Source organism: Anser cygnoides, chromosome 7, assembly GCF_040182565.1.
Source record: "Anser cygnoides isolate HZ-2024a breed goose chromosome 7, Taihu_goose_T2T_genome, whole genome shotgun sequence".
Taxonomy (NCBI): domain Eukaryota; kingdom Metazoa; phylum Chordata; class Aves; order Anseriformes; family Anatidae; genus Anser; species Anser cygnoides.
Window position 1 is genome coordinate 5,789,307 of NC_089879.1, and position 21,114 is coordinate 5,810,420.

A 21,114-nucleotide genomic window follows, 5' to 3' on the forward strand; every position below is an offset into this window, starting at 1 on the left:
GCAACAAAGCAGTATAAGTTTTAAAACGTTTTGCATAAACATTTTATGTGTGTGTTTTGTTAGATAAAACAGTGACTTCATTATTTGCTCAGTCCTCTGCACAAGGAAGGAAAAAAAAGTATTACCTATCTACTTACTTGGCTGTAATAGCTGGCATTTTCTATGTAGAACTGACAGTAATAGCAAAATCCAAATGAGGCTTTCTGTAGATGCACTCTACTTTTCTTTATGGCATAAATAACATTCATGATTTCCTGCATTTATTTAATAGCATTTATCTCAAGAGACTTTTAATATTCCCTTGTTTTCATCAGACTTAAGTTAACATTTTCAGAAATCTTTATTACCAAGATTTCTACATTCTGATAAGTCAGTCAGACACCTCTAAAGAAGGGTGCCTAGCATTTAAATTCTCGTTTCAATTTTGAGGGTTTTATTGATTTATTTTTCTTTTGCTACAATGAAATTGTAGTTGATACTCTTATTTTACTGACATAATTCTGGATTGACTCAGGTCAATTGGTGTAATTTGTATTTCTGTTTTTCAGCTCTATCACTCTTGCTGCTCATAAGGGTTTTAAAAGTCAACCAGTGTAATTTGGAGACAGATCACTGCTAGCTTTTGTAGAGTAGAAAATATGAAGTATAAATGTCAGTATCATGCTGCAATGGCAACTTGAAGAAATCTCAGTATTTGCCAGCGTTGTGGAGAGACTTCTGTTTTCCTTTTCTTTTAGAGGAAGGCTTTGCACTGTATTTTTCTTAAAGATGGTCTGAAATCTGTGTGCCAGTCTCCTCTGTCTTCAGGTCTGAGTTGATAGCCATCCATTTTCAAATTAATCTTGAGCTTTTTTACCTGTTTTGCTCCAGAGAAGAGCTGTCACTGCAGTTCACAGACAAAAATTGATCTTCAGATCTTCAGTGCAACTCAAGGTCCTTTTAACTGAAAAGGCTGGTCAGAAGAACAACGGCCTTAGCTTTGCATACAGCAAAAGTCCACGATACCATAACCAAGTTTTCTTCAGGCTATGAAATCAAGCATATACCTTAACCTTATTCTTTCTACTGAAGAGTTAATGTTAGGCAAAAGAAATGGGAGAATGACCAAAATAATTAAGCTTTTCCCCTACACAGATGAAAAAGAATTGCGCAGGTAAAATAAGAAAGAAGCAGCAACAGCCACTGGGAAAACTGGTTTATCTAAGTCAAATTAAGAGATTTATACTATCAGCTTATTTCTTTATCTTTGGCTCTCCGGCACTTGAAGAAGAATCATGTTGACTCGATGACACATTATGCAAGATGATTCCTAATTAATTAATTTATTTATTGCTTACTCTTCTCTGAAGTCTCAATCTACTCCTAAATTCCCTGTACTGTATACACTCCAGATTCGGAAAAAAAAAAAAAAGCCTCCCAACCCTGTTTGGTATCCTATGTGAATCACAAATTACAGTGGACTAAGAATCAGAAAATCATTGTCCTGAAATCAAGAAAGCAACAGGCTTACGGTATAATTTAGCTTCAAGTTTTTGATTTTTCATGTAGGCCTTGGTATTGCTAAATAACATGTTACTGTGAAGAATTACACTACATCCAGCATTTCTTGAAGAAGGTCTGGCGAATTTTGCTAGCTAGCAGAGAGATCCAACACCTCATGCTTCAGTTCTTTCAGTCATTTTAACAAAAAAGGCTGTGTGCTGGTGAGAAGCAAATTTATACAGTTTGGAAGCAAGCCTACTGTTTTCAGAGAAATTGATGGAAAGATAAAGACATGCCCTTTCACCTTAAGATTTGGTATATCTTCAGACTGATAACTGGTTAGTCATGACAAAGAACAGCACACCTGCATGGCTCTGTCTCTTCATAAAAAAAACAGGCAGGTAAATAGCTACCTTGTTTACTGCAATAATATGCATTAAAGCTGCTTGATAAACTACCATGAGTAATTCAACAAATACTCTTGATAGCTTGCAGAAATTAAACGTTGTTTCTTCCTAGAGAAAAGGAAGGAACTGAAACTTGCACGTCCCACATTCTGGATTAGAAAACCATCCTGCACACTGCCTCTAAAGTTGTTGTATTGTCATTCCTGAGCAAGATGGGATGCCCTGTAAGGGATGAGGGCACAATGTCCATGGCCATTCCCTTTACTGCCACACGTCTTCAACGACAGTTGTCAAATGCAAACACCAGCAGTAACAGCAGCTTTCTGTCCCTTTCATTCTGTGAGGAATCTTACTTAAGGGCAGTGCCTGGAACACAAGAACTCTGTTTCCTGGAAATGTGTCAGAGTTGGAGGGAAAGACTTACATATTCCCACTACCTGCAGAATGTAGAGGCTGACCTTGCTCACAGAGGAAGAAATGGAAATGCTGTTAAAAAAGGCAGCTGGGATTTCTCTCTTTAGTCACAGATAGGGCTGGAAGATCTCCGCAGAATTTTCCTTATGTATTCCTAGGCTTGTTACAACAGACTGAGCAATTACTGCTGTCATTCATAATGGAATTTGGCTACTTAAAGTAGGAAATTACTATGCAGGACTGGTCCGAAAATGTAATCTCATTTATTACACCAGAAGAAAAGAATAACCAATTTTTTTTTCCTATTATTATTTGTACTTCCTTTCTTAGAGACACTGTTCTTTCTTCCAACAAATAAGCACAGATGACCTCATATTCAGTACTCTTATAATGTACATGTCCTACTTCTAATATAAACAGAATGTACAACGTGCTACATGCTCCACATGAAACGTTTTCTTAAAGGGAGTAGCTATATTGAATTGCACAGTAGGTATCCTAATTCTTTGGTCACTGCTCCCATTAACTTTGTTTGCTGATCGTTTATTTTCTGTAGTAGTGATAACTATTAATAGAATAGAAATCTCCAGCTAATTCAGTTCTGGCATTGATTTTGATCAGCAAGACTACCCCCTAAGTTGGAAACAGATGTTCACCTTAATTTGTGATGAGTTTATACCTGCAAAGGCTTACCCTGAATAAGAAAACTGAAAAATCAGTTCCCTGTATTGTTACAATTTGTAGTGTGAAACCCAGGCAAATCTGACCATTGTGAATGGTTATTTCCTCACTAGTGACATATTTACTACCTAGGTCATTTTTGTATGAAAAGTGCAAGTTGTTAAAAATGTACAGTGACATGAACTGTTTCTTTTAAAAACATGAATTTCTTAGAGAAAATAGGGTCAACTAATACATGAAGTTGAGTGTTTGAACGTTATTTGCCATCCTGTCTATGAAGACTGTAAGTGCATAATTTAGTCTGAAAGAGACAGAAAATAATTTTCTTTTTCACTTTAAAATTCTCTCAAGCATATCAAGAGCCCTTCATTCATCACGGAAGCCATTCAAAAATATGACATAACAGTTGCTGTTATTGTCCCTACAACCTTATACACTGATAACATGCTTCATCTCAGGTATCTGATGAAATTCTCTAATTTCTTCAGCTGTATTCACCAGTAGTCACTACAACTCTTTTTCAGCCAATATAATACAAGGAAAACAAAAAGTTTAAAAAAAAGGAAAGAAAAAAGAGCTCATGTACAGCTATGTTAACATTCAAGCTTGAAGCAGTCCAAATCAAATTGAGATGTTACCACAAAATAATTTCTTCAAGTTTTAATTTTTTTTCCTTGCAAAAAGAAACTTCTGGAATCAATAAAGATTTCTATGTAAAAAAGTAAAATAAAATAAGATCAATAGCACAATTTAGCCAAAAGTCAACTTTTCAAATTAAGTATCTAAATCCAACTAAAAAAAAAAACATGAAATTATTTTACTCCTTTTGCTGTTGATACAGCACTTTTATACAGAAAATGTTTTTAATTGAACTTATTATCACGAAATTTTAAGTTTAATTATCTCTGTGGCTCCTGTAATATTTAATTGATTTTAGCTGTCATAAAATTTATTTTTCAGTTAGTTGATTTGAAGTCCAGTGGCTCAGTCACGATCTTTTTGAGCACTATGGCTGACATGAATCTCATGAAGTTCAACACAAGGAAGTATTGACACTAGACAATTTTCAGAGGTGCCTTCAATCTAATGATTCTGTGAATCAAGCTATCAGTCAGTACAAACCAGGCTGGGAAGTCATTATTCATTCACATCAATTATTCAGACACATCAATTTCAAGCTGCATATATGGCATTCATGATAATCGTGGGTTTGATCTTCAACTAACTACTGATACGAAGAAGGAGGAAAAAAAAAAAAAGTACTGGCTCCGAGGAGTTTAAAATACCTTCTTACCAAGCCATTCTCTTTTTTGTTCAGCACAAAGGAATCAAAACCAGTTTCACACAGCTTCCCCAAATCTATGAGAGCAATCTCTTAGCTGAAGAATACAGCTTAACTGCTTCTGACCAACTCAGAAACAACACATTCAGAAATAGTCTCTTACTAAAGCTGAGTCAAACTCTGAGAACTGCGATCTGCTTGCAAATGTTTTTGAGCAGAGTAAGAGCCTAAAGAGAGCAAGCAGATCAGAAAATAACACTATGGGTTTTGCTACTATTGAAAATCTGGATTAACACCAGACTGATCTATTATTTGTTGAGCTGAGACATGAAATAGATCTCTGGACACAACCAGGACATGGCTCTGGATGTTCCTGTAGCAGTTTAGCACTCCCAGAAAAATATTTTCTTATGACTACCCAATAAACAGTCAACACATGTGAAAGAGAAGTCAGGTTATGATGGTAACTCCACACTGAGATCACTATGCCATGCTCCCCTCAACCTTCTCCACCACCACAGATCACAACAGTCATAAGCAGGTGCACTAACATAGGACTGACGTGTGGCTGAATGCAGAACAGTGATATTTCTGACTGCCAGCTCAGTGGTGTCTACTTTAACTCTGCTTGCTCACTTACTGCTCTGGAAGGTAACATAGGAACATGAGCAACCATTTAAGGTCAGATCTAATCAGGAAGTTGACCCAGTTTTTGAAAAAAGGTCAAGACTCATCCATCTGACTATATTAACATAAACAAAAACACATGATACTTCTGCAGCCCATTTCTGCTTGTTGGTGGTGTCCTATCTTCATTTATACAGATGAATTCTGTGAATTCTGGGTCAAAGACTCAGTTAAAATGCCACGTGTCAGGTCTTTCTCTCTCTGATTCAGAGCTCTGTATCAAAAACTTAGTATTACCAATTTAGGAACATGATCTGGATTCACAATTTTAAACCAAAATCTTTGCAGCTGAAAGCCTAGGGAAATTAATTGCAGGCAGCAAATGGAACAAACAGTAGAACAAGACATGGATTTCTACGCATTTGTGCTTTTAAAACATGCTTTCTTTGATAGATATTTTTCCTATCTTTTTCAGTAACTCTCAACTTACACTTCTCAATTTCCTAAGGTGCCTACTATTTTCCTTCATCATACACACAAAGTACGTTTAACTCCTCCTCCACCTGCAGAAACCTACTTTCAGTCTTGGAAAATATTTTTTTTTAATCATTTATGAGTCATTGTACAAATAGCCTAAAAATATCCAGTAAACTAGATAAGCATGCATTGTTACACTGTATTCTGATTTGGTCCAAGAGCTCTACCAGTTCATTGAAAAACTTTAGCTTTTTCTTAAGGCTCTTCATGGGATCTTCTATGAAATTATTTTTTGACAGCACTAGTTAAACTATTCGCAAGTGACCACATGCTTTTGCTAAAATAAATGGGCAAATGTAGAACTCCATGGGATACTCCCACCAGCCTTTCAAAGATTTCAGACCCAAGGAATGGAAACGTGCTTTAGTTCATTTGCTCCGCTTCTGAAGTTGATAGATTTTAAACACATCCTAAAATTCAATTCATTGCTTTGCATTTATAGAGAGCCTCATGGGATTTTCAGCAGACTAGAGCATATATAGTGATAGCATCTGTTTTACATGGTACCTATTTGTCTTCAAAAAATTTTTCTTCATAGCATATTCCACAAGTTCCGTACTATCTGACGAGAACCCCACATTTAAGCTTACCTTCACATTGGCAACTTGCTGCATATACAACATGCGCTGATGATCGCTCTACTTCACTGCCAAGAAACTATCAAGCAACTACGAAGAAACCTATAAACAGGCTTTAAAAATAATATCAAAGATACTCTGGCAGCCCCTAAAGCATCATGTTGATGCTTGTATTAACTGGCAACCATCTCTCTTTTCAGCAGTTGCCACACATAATTATAAGAACTAAGGGAATCTGTAGCTTAGTTCCCATTCCAGCACACTCTACATCCCTCCCTCATCATCACCCTCCTGTTTAGCACTACCACATAATTCTTTCAGAAGTGGTCAGATGTTTTCCAATGTTTGTGATACCTGCAGAGTTTCCCAGTGCAGTAGCCCAAAGAGTATTTCCTGGACTTCTTATTAGCATACTTGGTGAGAAATACAAGCACAGAAAAGAAAGTAACCACAACAGCAAAAACAAAACAAACAAAAAAACCCATACACTATGCAGCAAATTACTGAAGTGCATGATAAACTGCAATATTCAGCTGCAGCTTAATAGCAGAATATCATACTGACATGATGAATTCAGAGCAATTTGAAATGAGGCACCAAGCTCAGAAAAGAAATATCCAATTAGGTGGCTCAAGATTAGATCAGAGAGGGGTATTTATCCTACAGTGAACTCGCAAATCATATAGCAATCAACCTAATTTTAAGTTATAGGAAAATCCTACCATGTAAGATGTTTAAATAACAACAGTTTTTTGTTGTTGTTTTCTTTTTTTTTTTTTTTGCTATCAATCATCTACATATAGCAACAAACTGATGTACTATAAACAATACAAGCAGGCTTCTCCTTCTCACTGTCTCTGAATCTATCTGAAAGACAAAGTGTGCTTCCAGACTGAATTCCATAAGATTTCAGGGTACCTGGCTTCCTGGTCAAATTCTTTATATCCATGACTCCCAGAAAGAGGCTTAATTAATTAATTAAAAGGCTTAATATCCTATGCATTGATATGGGCACGAATAATCACTTCGTATATTTTAAAACATTTCCCTATGCTTAGGAAAATAACTGGCTTTTGAATGGTGTGTGACAGAAATCTGGACTTGTCAGCATCTCTTAAAGTTGAAGCATATGACACTAATATAGAGAGAACAGCTACATCTGGCGTTGTCACTGTGTGTGCCTCTCCCAGACTCTTTAGGAGTTCCCAGGGCATCCTTCTCCCTCCTTCTTCTGTAACAAACGTAAGCTGCCATTGCGAACCCTATGCGCTTTTGAGAAATGTGAACTCTCGTATGGAAAACGTGCTCAGGATTTCTGTCATCTTAAATAAACTCATACTTGACATATTGTCTTCTGCTCACAAGCAGCAGGATCGGACAGTCTTTCTGATGTAGGGAAGACTCTGATGCTTTGTAGGCTGAACATGCTGAAGGAAAAGATATTTTTTCTGATAACAGCAATGGCATAAGATTAAAACCAGGATTAGAAAATTGACTTTCTCCTGCAGGATCTCATGGTAACCATAAAAATAATAAAATGGACTAATTTAGGATTTGCTTATCACATCTAGAGAGTTGTTGTGAAGAAATCATACATATAAAAAAAATAGTGAAAGTATTCACCCAAAGTTGTTATCTTTCTGTTCCAAATTTTTTTTTCACCAAAATAAACACAGGCCTCTCCGTCCACATAAATACCAATCAAATATTCAGTTTGTAGAATATCTGAAGAATGAGGCATTGTGAAATCTTTCTTGAACTGGTAAATGCAACCTAAAGTAATGAAGTACTGATATTGAAAAGAAACTTTCTGATTTTATCCCCTTTTTTTAATCAATGAATGTCTGGTCTACCTGGAATTGCTCTGCCGCATCTAAGCCTGGTATTATAAGGCTTTATTTCCCATGCATTTTTTCTGCATTCTCACACACAGAACAATAATTAAACTTCACAGGAGGCTTCTAAACAGTGGTAACTTTTCAACAACAAATACTAAGAGTTAGATATTGATTTTCAAATAAATAATACTTCAGGACTCTAGGTTCATATTTTGGGGGTGAAAGATATCATCAGGCTGAGACAAACATCAAAATGACGTCATGATATCAGTCAAAAAATCAAAAAAAAATCAAAGAAAACAAAAAGATTTCTATCCATCCCATGAGCACGCTGTATGCCTACAAACTCTGTTCTTTCCAGCTACCAGTTACACGTGGCTTATCCAATTAACAGTCCTGTATTCCTTTACATTATTTTTCCTCTTATAAATTGATTTTCATGTATTATGTTCAATTACATTTTCCCTACCCATACATTGCATTTTTCACCAGTTGGTATGCTGGGTGATCATTATACTTATTACTAATTCAAGGCAATAAAAGGTTTATATTGATTTCAGCATAATTTGTTCTCTTTGTTTCACAAACCATACTTTTTTCACAGTCATCCATTTTGCTGTTTGTTTTTTTTTGTTTGTTTGTTTGTTTTATCTGTTTCCTTATGCTACTATTTGAATCTTCAAGGAGAGAAAAATGGTGAAGGGTCTTGCGTCAGTCCACCAGCAGCTGCATTATGTCCTTTCCAGCACTGTGAGAGTGACCCGAGGCAGCGATACTTTCTCACTTCTGTTGCACATCAGAAGGTTGAAGTGAGGAAACCCTATGCTAAAGCTTATACAGTGCAGGGCAGTTCTCGTCACGCAACACCGAACACAAGAAGTACTGCCTTCAGAAGCTCGTCACAGGGATGGCAGACTTCGTCCACTTCTTACTACAGTGAGCACATTTAGATGGTGTAACTGGCCTTCAGATGCTCAGGAACTCCCACTATTCTCTGGGCCCTGTTTCAGATAGACTTGCTTATTATTTGGACGACAGGCTGGCAAAGTACATCCAGAACAAACTCTAAAGAGTTACTTACAAGCTTATTCCACTTACATTGAGAGGTTAGGATAACACAAAGTACCTCTAAGACATGATACTTGAAGGCCCTGTGCAAGTTAACTGTAGGGATGACACGTGGGAAGGATACAGGCAGGAGGAAAAAACGCTGTGCTTATGATCTTCATCAACATTATTATTTCAATGAAGTCTGGTTTTACAGAAGCTGAACAGTATCTTCAGAGGCAGCAGCTTTAAATAGCCAATGAATTATAGAGCCGTGGAAGTACTAAGTATGGAAAAATACACACATATTTTGGACGCATTTTGGTTGGAATAGCCATTTATAAACCTGAGACCTGAAGGCCTCTGAGCTACTGGCCCCAGGCAGGAATTTTTGCTGCTTACCCCCAAACATCACTTCCAACAAACATACTGGCAGTTCAACTGGAAAAGAGGCAAAATGTGTTCAAAAAAATCCAAAAGGTCTAGGGACTTCTTTGATCCCGTACAGCATGCATGCTGGGTAAATATCAATGGAGTCCTTGAATGCTGGGGTTGTGCTTGTGCGGATTCTAAGCTAAAGTTGCAGTTGTAAGAAGTTATCAAGAGAAGGATTTGCCTAACTTCAGTAGTCTTTCCTGAAAAGGACAGAGCGAGCAGACAGCAGCCTTGAATGAGGTAAGCCAACTCAAAGTATGTTTTCAGCAGCTACCACAGGTAGAGTTCTTCTTGGTCAGAGAAGGCAGTAACAAGAACAAGTCTTCGTGTTGGTCAACCTCTTTTTTCCTACTTGATACAAAATGCCTTGATTTTTTCAGGCACCTATATAGTTCACATATGTCTGGAAGTCTCCCTTTCACTTTACCAAACAGTTTGTGTTCCACACATTTTCTTATTTGTGTTACACACTGCTTGGCACAGGGAGATGGAGATGTGAATTTAAGCTCCCCCAAAAAATCATCTATGCTCTAATAAGAAGAATGAACTCTCCTTCAGGGCAGAAGTTCACTCTCAGTGGAAGACAGGTAGTTCACCACATTTTTATTGCGTACACAAGATCAGGTCAGGCCATCTGGGGGTGCCAGCACCGTCACTGTTGTTAAACAAGCCTGTACCACCTTCTTGTAGTACAACAGTCACAGCACAACAGATTTTCTTGTTAAACGCCTCATTTTGCATGGATGAGGTTTTAGATCCTGCTATAACAAAGCTTTTGATTGACAGCCTGTCCAAGGAATGCTGTAAGAAAAACGAGTTTGAAGATGAAAATGGCTCTCGACTGAAGCCTCTAATCTCTCTTTACAAGCTGCTTGGAATCTTTCACTCATGATATATTTTCTTCACATGTTCAAGTGAAGTAGAAAATACAGTTACCAGTAGCCCACTGTAGTTTAGTAATTCCAAGAGAGGTGCTGGAGTTTATGTCAACTCTCATCCACCCCACTTAAATTTCTGCAGATTTCTTAAAAAATCTTGGACTGAGTTTATGGAAGGAAAGCTTACAATTAAAAGTATGTTAAGAAGGCAGAAAGGAATGATTTTTAAAATTGAGATAATTTTTCACAGGGAGTTGGTAGCAAAGTAGTTATAGTTTACACATTATACAAAGCAAAAGACTGAAAATGTAGAACTATAGCAAAATTTCTAAGCATAAGTTGTTATATCCTGAACATCCTCATTGCTTCATACATCCAGAAAGGCAGTATAATGCCGTGTTTCCCATAATAATGTTTTCTACTCTTCAATCTAGTGGGGGATGAAGTAACAGGAAGAAAATAAATTATCACAAGTATAAATTATTCTTAATATTATTGAAAAACCTGGTTATCTAAATAATTCTACTACACAGAAGAAGCAGTGGGTGGCATTGTAAGAATATAAACTTACAATTGTTTAATTCTCTATAGTAAGACTAAAATATGTGTGGATTTTAAGGCTTCAAAACACATGGTCTTGTCAGGGACTTGGATATTATAACATCAGGCTTCAAACAGTCAAGTACTTCAAGCAACTGCAGAATTTCCTCACTCAAGCATACACTTACCAACAGATAAAAACCACCATATACATAATCTCTTCATTCTCATCACACTGTAATAAAAGGCTTTGTACTAGGAAATATAGTCAACTCAGCCACATGCTAATATTGTATTAGTCAGTGAAGGAGAAAGCTATTCTCATAATTTTGATCTAAACCCACTGCTCCTATTGAATTTTGTGTGAGCTGCAGTAACATAACTCAGTGCTTATAAAACCAATGGCAGTTAAAAATAACACCTCAGTACGCATTCTGTGAGCTGCTTTACTGGCACAGGGACAATGCACTTTGCTGTGTGACAAGCAGTCTTGGTAAGAGAACTGGGATGTGGGCCAGAGTGAACCAGAGCATGCTACATACACAGTGTTTGCAGTCTTAGCAAAAACAAAAGCACATCAGGTGTCCTCCCCAGCTTACACTTTGCAGCTCCAGAGAGTAAACTGTTGCATTTCTGTAAAGCAAGCAACTCTAACACTTGATGTCTGTTGTGGGCTAACCTGTAAATTCTCAGTACATCAGTCTATACTTGTACTTACTTTAAGCCTTTGTTGTTATACAGAGAAGAAATACTTAGCCAAGGGGATTGCAATTAAGTGTGACAATCAGCATCTGAAGACAGTCTGAAAATAGCAATAAATGCCATTTGTTCTAAATGGCATAGGATATAACCTGTTAGTGTCCCTCTAATGTGGATCAAAGCCCATAAAAAAGAAGTTGACACAGCTCAGTTGGTTTACTGTTTAGGGCTACAAAGGTTATAAGATAGCGACAAACATTTACTACACCTTTATCTGTTCTGGGACTTGAATAAGGAACAGAGAACAAGAGCAGCCCAGAATTTCATTCATCTCATTACCCAACTCATTTCCAATGCATAACTGTGCAATTAGACAACGGGAAGTTATTACTTTGAAAGATCAGGAAAACAAATTCCAGAGGTAGGACTTACTGGTACTCAATTGGCACTTTTCTGAAACAGAACAGCACAAGACAACAAACTATATCAGCCAAAAAACAGAAACACAGTAATCTAATTATTTTACACATCACAAGAAGTTTTATTGGACCTCCTGACATAAAACACCCTAGAAGTAAGCTCCTCAAGACAGAGAAAGGAACCTTTGTAAACATCTGAGTTAATATAACTAAATATATCAGGCATACGAGTTTTCAAAAATCACCTAAACATCTGTCAAGATACAGCACTAGCTAGGAGCAGCTGATCAAACAAACCATCAGACCTAGGTTATGGACCATCCCACAGCCAAATGGAGTAACAAAGGACTGCAACAACAATGCCCCAAACTCTCCTTCTCTCATTTCTTGCTACTTCAGTACTGTCACGTTGACATAAAAATCAGGACTTTCTACTCACTCTCTTCTGCTTACTTGTGCTGGGAACAGAGCTGCCACCATTCACTCCTGCCTGCACCATGGCAAAGTAGCCCAGTGGCAGTAGACAGCTGAACACGGACATATAAGTACCCCTCAGGATAAAATAAACGCCCACACAGACAAGCATCTCATCCACTGTTGTCTGTAGAGAAAGATATCGTCAAGGGAGTAAGAAAACAGGGAATGAAAGAATCATTATTCTACTGGCATATTATTATAGCTTCTAGAGCTATAGGGACTTCTTGAATCCGTCTTTGTATGCAATTCATTATGACAAATAGCACCAAAATGATGCACCATGATCTCTGTCCGTTCCTTCCTTTCACATCCAATCATACAACCTCCTATGAAGAAAAGCACTTTAGTAATGGATTTTTTTTTTTTTTTGAATGAATGAAATTTTGAAGATAAAAGTAGCTGAACTGTCTTTGTGACTTGAACTTTGGTTTAATAGATCTAGTACTTGAAAGGCATCAACTACACCTCTTCAAAACTGTCGGTCCAACATGCCCTGCCACATTTCATATTTCAGTGGAATATAACAAAATAAATATTTACTATATAAACAATAATTGCACAAAGAGGTTTGCAGGTAGCCCTTCAGAATCACACTGTTTTCTTTAACCTTGAATAGTACTTCACTGTACTGATGTTCTCAGTATGCTATGGCTCTCAGCAGAGTCACGTGGTTCTTGAGATAAAGAAGGGTCAACAGGCTCACAATTTTATTTCCAGAAGTAAATTTCTGGCAGAGTTAACCAAAGACAGAAGTGACCCTGCAGCAAAAATCAGGTTCACCATCTAACAAAAGAAGAGTAATTCCAAAACATAGTACATTTTATTTATTTATTTTAAAGTAGTACTCCATGTAAACGAACTTACAGGAAGAGTGGATACTTGGAAAGCTTTTCCTGCCTTCAGACACCAGATCTGGATCACCTGTGCAGTGCATTTCAGAGTTCATTACTCCATCTGGAAAGCAGCGGTAAAAGAAATCGGGACGCGGTCTACAAAAAACACCATGGACATTAAAAATATAAAATGCTGTAGTAACAAATAAACCTCAAAGTGATTATTACATTTACTGCCTACTACATACAGAGTACATTTATTTCTTCCTGCTTTAACACAAAACCAGAAATGCTTCATTTTCCTGGAATAATCTAATCAAGACAATTTTTTTTTTCAGGCAGGATCTATAAGGGAGGCTTCCAGTGCATTCAAGTGGGAGTTGTAGCCTGCCTCTTCTCATAGTGTGTTTCATCCCAAAGAGGACACAGAAGCTCTGTTCTGAAAATGAATATGCAAGGCTACTTCTACCTAGAGCAATCTTGCACAGTACTTCCAGCAGCAGAGCAAAATAGTGTAGCAACCCCACAAAGTTGCACAAGTCTTGCTGACACATCTGCTTGAGAACAGGACGACAGCCACTAAATTATATTGCCAACCTTGATGCTGCCTCTCTAAATGCACTGAACAAACCTCTGAACTTCTTTTGACCCTGCTCTGAGCTGAAGAGTAGCGTGTAGGTTTGGCTGGTTTCATACTGATCCTGTGCTAATAAACCCTGAAAAGAAACGAGGCAACCAACCGCATTCCGAGACAAGCTGACAGAGCAACTAGCTGGCTTGCAGTGCAGGCAAAATGAGCTCATGTCTGCCTGAAGAAGATGATGCAGACGTTCTTAATTACATTTCAGAAGCACTCTTAAAACAAAAGTGCCAAGTACCATTATTATCAGGGCAACAGTACTGTAGCAGAGAGTCCATCACAAACAAGCACAAATACTGCTTCCTCAGTGCTACAAAACAGGTGAAGCTAAACAACAAATGTAGAATTGGACTCAATTAAATGGTGTACAAATTCAAGTTAATTACATACTTTTCAGGTGAATTTTTTATGAAGAAAAAGAGCCAAAAATACCTAAAAATTGTTTTCCAAAGAGTTTTCTTTGCTAATATTTTTCCGGTCCCTTCAATCAAATTTATGCTTCTCTAAAAATTGTCCTACCTAGGAGTCCACTTATTGCTTAGCTCCAAGGTTTGCTCTGCCAGGGATCTTGATGTTACCTGGAAATACCACATTCAGTAATATGCTTCATACAAAATGCAAGCAGTAGGTTATATTAAAACTCAATTGATTTCTATTTCATCAGACTAGTGGCACTGGCAGCTGAACTCCCACATACTGTGACTCTTCTGCGTTGCCAATGTAATGAACTGATTTCAGCTCACACCTTTCCTTTCAAACTCCTCATTTCTCTGGATCCACCAACCAGTCCAATAAAAAATAAAACACAAGGATACACATTCCTAACACAGCTGGATGTCACATAATGAAATTATGCAACACCTGCACCAGCGAAAGGCCAGTTTTACAGGGACCCCTGCTAATTCAATATTCTTTGGAGCAGTGGTTATCGTTTTATTAAGATGTATTGTATTTGCCAACTCTGTCTTCGTTTCTTTAAAAGTCATAGCCATCATTTATAACATGAAAAGACTTACCTTCCCACTATTAATTTAATAGTATTTGTGCAGACTCCATTCAGAGCTAGAGCCAAAGAAACAGCTACAAAACAGAATGAACAACAACATAAATACCAAGATATATATTGTAGCATCACAGCATTTGATTTACAGACTGAAACCTTTACTGGACTGAAAACTGAACAAGCTTTGTAACTCACTGTTATTAACTAATTTTCTTAACCAGAATGAGGATAGACCCCAAAGAATCACACGATGTTCTTTGCTCTGCTTTTACTCTTCAGAAACCTTATTTCCTTAATGCAAGGCTGACTTTCCTACCATGTCGTTTGCAGAGGCATAAATCATCAAATAGTAGTAATTATCAGAGAATCAAGTTCTATGTTTAGCAGTTTTGTAATTTACTCAATGAAAGCCTTACACTTTTTGGGTCAAGAATTCCTGCATAGACCTGTGTTTATATGTATTTTACATGTGTGTGTGTGTGACCCAATTAAGTAACCTACATTAAGGCTAAAAACTGACTTTTTACTAAAATTAGAACTGGATGTTTTCTTTTTTTTAATTTTCCTTTCAACAGGATGTGGATGTTTTGACTAAAAAACTTGACATTTTCCTCCTATGTTATCTTCCAGAATTAACCAGGTTTCCTAATAAAACGTGAGTAACAAAGAAGAATTGTCATGCTAGGTATGATTGTATTGATCTTCTTTATTTGTACTTACATGTCAGGACTTTCCAAATAACCTCATCTAGAGCCTGTGGAAATCTCTACCTAGCCTTCAGTGTCACTTGGATCCAGTGTGCGCTCTTTTTAGTATAAAGCTGACCTGATGCTGCAGTCCGTACTGTAGCTCCCCGTTACAACAGACGAATAACTGATTTCAGGCAAATCTCTGATTTCCAGCAGAACAGTTCAGTAATAGAATTTTTGATTGTGACAGCTGCATGAGCTATTTTCTCTTTGGACTGCTGCCCCAGATGCAGCAGCACTCATCCTGTCTCCATAAAATCTTTGCCTGCGGATATTATAGATCATAAAGATGTGTGTTATAGGATCTATTTCTCTTTAAGTTAAAAAAAAAAAAAAGGATGTCCTCAATCAAAAATAACATTTTTCTCAGACTTTAACAATAGCTGCCAGTAAAAATAAAGGAACAAGTAAATTTTAGAGACAGTGATACTGTTCAAAACAGGTCTTCCACTTTCTATACCTATGCTCACAATGACCACTCATGCCCACGCTTTTTCCTCTCAACTGTATTTTCTCAGTTACTTATGTTGATCACGTCTTAACTGAAAGGAAAGTTTCCTAAAAATCAAATGCAGATCACCAGCATTGTCATGGCATTACATTCTCCTTTTTGAAAAAAAAAAAATTGGAAACGTAGAGATATCTGCTTTCCAAGACATGAAGTAAAGTTTACCCTTTTCATTGAGCTTTATCTTGATTGTTTATGGCATGTCTGACTGAACCATGCTTCTTCCACTGTTGTGTATTATTAACGGTGGCAATCCAAGTATCAAATGTCAGTGTGTTAGCTGAATTGCATTTGCTCTCACTTTTTTCACTTCAGAAAAAAAAAAATCACACTGCCCACCACAAGACGCATAATCCACTCAGTACAAAGAAAGAGGCAAGAGAAAGGAGTAAAGGATGTAAGTTTCCTACATCAGGAAACTAACTACTCCTTATCCTAGGTGCATGGAATCACCTTCCTTATATTAATGGCTATACGAAGGGCAAAGCATTTTCACATCCTTTTAACCTTTGATCTCTTCTACCTATGATGTGTAAAGAAATTTAGTTTTTGAGGGATTTCTCAATTATTCATTAGGAACATTATGTGACAGATCTTAGTGCAAAACAGCAAGGCTGTATCAAACAATGAATCTTCACACCACCAGACACATTAACATACTGAAATCTATTAATGTACTTTATACTTGAACACAATTAAGCCACAAGCAGTTCTACATTTATGGCACGTATTGAACAGAGATACTGTGCAGAACAGAACATCAAGGTTGGGGTTTCCTTAAAATCTGGGCATCAGGGAGAACAGGAGGGAAGCTGACATGGACCTGAGAACAGAATTTACTCATGGGCATTATAGAGGAAATCATAAAGAAGGCAAGAACAGCAATAAAAATAGATGCCTCTTTAGAACAAAAAGGTAAGAACAAGTGATGAAGAAACTAATCCAAAGCTTCCTTCTCAAACAATAGAAAATAAAACTCAGCACTGTGACTGCATACATTTTTATTAATCAGGGTTACCTCTACTGAATGGACTTGTCAGTAAAATATCACTATGAGACATGTCAGAACTTACTACAAATGACTCAGCAGACAAATTGAAACTAGGATCTCCTCAGGCTTGTGCAAGAGCAACTGGAGAAAGAACATGCCACAAGAACCCAGCCTGGTCTAAAAAAATTCAAAGGCAGATACATAGTGGCATTTATATCCAGCCTAGCTAAGGTACGGCTGAGTATTAGTTTGACCTTATGATCTAGGCTCCAATAAATTCAAGGGCAAATTAGCCAATAAAACACAGAATTCCAGAGTTAGGCATGTTTCAAATACACTGTCACAAAAGCATCTTCGGTTCCCAGTGCTGGTAGCTGCTGCCTCCAACTGCAATTAGACCTCATCCATAACACAACCATAGCAGTTCACGGTCCAGGATTAAGTGCACATCCAGCTACACTGGCATTTTAAGATAAAACATCAGCTTGTGATTGCAAAAGCTGAGCCATGAGCACAGATTTTGCAATGGGAAACAGTAAGCTCCAGGAGAAGGTCAGAGAAAACATTGAGAGAAATAATTTTCTAAACTAAGCAGCTGAGTCTCACAGGACTGTAAATTCTGAATTTAGAAGAGCTGCACTGTAAATAAGAGGTAAGCAGCAGATTAACTGTGACAGAAAAAGGGTACATCTGGACAGTCTCTCTCAGCTGGTCTTGATTTTACTGATCAAATTCTGACCCTTTCTAGCAAGACTGAAGAACTAAGGCACAGAATTTATACATTTAGAAGCATGCATAAAATCAGAGACTTTGGTAGGATTGCTTGCAACCACCGCTGCACTGAAACATACTGTAATGGAGACATGTTTTCTTCAAGGCTTACACTACAACTGCAATCAATCTCTGAGTACTACCACATATTTTCCATCTTGAAATACAACACACATTACCTAAGAAAGCCTCTTTAATTTCAGTCTTGTCTGTCCGCCGAATTATTTTCACCACGAAAATGACTGCTAGTGGTGTAAGGAATGAAATTGCCTGTAAGAGATAACAAATACCATGTGTTAGAGCATCAATTTCTTTTCAGTCCAACTGATTAATAATTAGTTCCAGTTAGCTCCATTTGAACTGGAAGGCTGAATGATCTTTATCAAACTCCTGACCTCAAGTAAAGTGGGATGATTTGTCTTTGTAACTACAGGGCAGTGAATACATTAAAACTGTAATATAATTGTGAGATATAATTGATTTGTAATTGCCTGGAGCTGCATTTAAAACGTCAGCTTCATAAATGAAAAAAAGCAACAGCCTATACATTCTCTAAATTTATAGACAAAATTCACTAAATTCATAGTCTGATCCACAGATATCTTGTACACTTTTTCACACTAAGCATTACTCCAGAAGGCAGCCCAACCAGCCTGTGCTCTCAGAAAGACCCTATCCAATGTACCAGACTCCAGCACAAACTTCCTGACAATACAGAGTGCTATATTACTTTTTTTTTCTTTTGAACTGTCATTCTTGAATGCATTGAGGTGGCTTTAGAGGGATCTTTAAAAGACCATAACTTTATGATTAACAGACGAGTTTAGAAGTGGAGCCACCTGCTTGATTTTGTTCAAAACCAGAAAAACAACACCTGAACAGGTCAAGTAAACTCATCAGTTAAGCACAACCATATTCTCTTACTGTTAGCACTGTACAACAGTATTCCTCCTGTAAGCAACCTGCACACCAATGCACATGTTTGATGAACAACATCTCCATTAGCATAGAGCAACTGGACTATGGTTGACGATTCACTGTAAATGTTTCAGTTATCCCAAAAGCATCCTGCTTAGAGCAGTGTTGATACACTGCAGACTGTCCTCCCATCCCAGGTATTCATCTTTCTACAGAGAAACACACCATTCTCCCAGGCATAACAACAGGCAGTTTATCAATAGTAGCCTCCCACTGAAAGTATGATTTTGTTCCTGGCCCTTCCATCATCCCTTTTACCTCTGCAGTTGAAGGTCTGACTCAAAAGGTAACTGGTAGGCAAGATAGCCCATTTATGCTTGTTGCTAGGTCTGGGGTAAGGTAACTAGTTCTTTTCTGGAATTAGTTCCGGAATTCCTTTCTGGAATTCCTTTCTACAAACCTCTTCACAATCACATCTGTTCAAAAGCAAATAGAGGTATTTCAATAGCATTCTAGCTCCTGAAGAAAAAATGAAAATGACTATTTTTAATGAAGGCAAAAATGAAGTTGTATGTGGCACTGGGGGGCACCAGACTCTGAGTAAGATTACGCTGTCTTTATTGAGGCTGAACACTGCCTTACTCCTTAAACAGCCCCACTGAAATGAAAACCAGAGACACTGATTCAGAACAGACATGTTATGATCAAAGATACGTGACTCCTTTCTTCCTTTTAGAAAACAGATTAATCCCAATCCTCATTTTCTGCTTTTCATGTTGATTCAAGCCGCGTATGAAACAACATGAAAATGCACTGTATTTATGATTTTGGTAGTGCATCTTGGACCAGATTCCCCTCACCTGCATCTGCAGAAGATTATCTACCTCCATGAGCCATGCAGATTAGAGCAGTCTGGAGTCTCTTTCCCTTTTTTACATTTAAAAGAAAGCCACCAAGTTTTGTGCAAAAAAGGTACCATTTCCACTTGAATTTCATACAGCCTGGAGACAGAAGGGAGTTTTAAGTTAGGTTATGTTACTACTTCAGGAATGTTCATTTCTCTCCCTACTCAGCGATAGTTTAATTTCTGCTTTCAGGGACAAAGGGAAAAATAAAAATGGTTAAAGCAAACCTAGAATTATTAGTTTCATTCAAAAAAGTAAGGATTGCCACCAGGAAAGAAAAGAAGAAAAACATCTGCATTCCATTGCTGAAGAACATGTAGAAATATAGCCAGGCTGACAGGCTGCTAGATGTGGTTTAATGGAGTTAGAAACCTTTTGAACAAGCATGAACAGCAGAAAATGTCAAAGAACAGAATTCAAGTGGCAACTTGTCCCGAAACTCTTCACAATTACTCTTCAGAAATCTGGTAAAACTACAGATTTCCTCATATTTTACAAGCATGTGGATTTTTGAGAGAGATGAAGAAATATTCATGTTTGCGGTACATCGGTTGCTGTTCCTTACACACAAGCATTAGTTGGAAGGTGTCTTTTTTTCTTTATTATCATTCTGCAGCAAAACACCCTTATAAAGAAAGTCTAGCTTAAAAGGACTCATTTTCCTATATTTTGTAAAATAATTCTGTATGGCTCATATCCATAACAGATTTGGCAGCAGTCTAATGAGCAAAACTCTCCTCAGATATATCTCAGTAATGTTTTCTTTTCCAGCAGTGAAATATTCCAACACATTTCCTCACTTTGGTGAAATAAGGACAAAAGTCTATCTATCTCATTCATTATTCATCCTAGCAAGACAAAGACACGCTAAAGTTACAAAAATCCCACAGAGAAGCACTCGATCTATTTTGAGAAAACCCACTTCCACAAGTGACATGATTCTCACGTGGGACAACAGTGATTTACAGTACTGTATGGCTTCAGAACCTCACGGTATTTTTCAGTGGCGTGAAGCTAGACTGTGCTTTTGCTCAGAGCCCTCCTGCAAATGGTGCGGCAGAAGAAATCCAGCTTTCCCCTTACTACAGGGAATCTCCTACGTGCCCTGCAATAAATACTGCTCCTTCACACACCACTCTTGCCAAACTGGACTGACAGTTACATTTAGTCTTACTCCAGTCCTATCCCACGTCATGCAGAGCTCTGTGTGAGGATTCCAGTGTCTTCCTCTCCCTGTTAGGATTACTGCAATGCAATAAGGAGAAAAGAGCAGTGCACAGCAGTCTAGAGACATACAATACCAAAGCTCTTGGCACTGGCATTTGTCACACTGGCCACCGCATTAGCCTTAGACCTACTTTTCCATTCAGCCTTACTGTGCATTTTCTCCTGCTGTTCTTTCCTTCTGCTTGCCAGCACTTTGCATGCTAGCTAAAAAGCTTGTCTCACCAAAGG

General features: G+C 37.6%; 1 protein-coding gene across 1 annotated transcript in view; it reads right to left on the reverse strand.

Annotated features, from left to right (window-relative positions):
• Positions 1–21,114, reverse strand: part of PLPP4 (phospholipid phosphatase 4) — a 60,144-nt gene that overhangs the window by 16,715 nt on the left and 22,315 nt on the right. The window contains exons 3-5 of the mRNA XM_048058247.2: positions 18,016–18,106; positions 14,831–14,894; positions 13,206–13,330 (exon numbers count right to left, since the gene is read on the reverse strand). Of these exons, the coding sequence (XP_047914204.2) occupies positions 13,206–13,330; positions 14,831–14,894; positions 18,016–18,106 (280 nt within the window). The remainder of the gene's footprint in view (positions 1–13,205; positions 13,331–14,830; positions 14,895–18,015; positions 18,107–21,114) is intronic.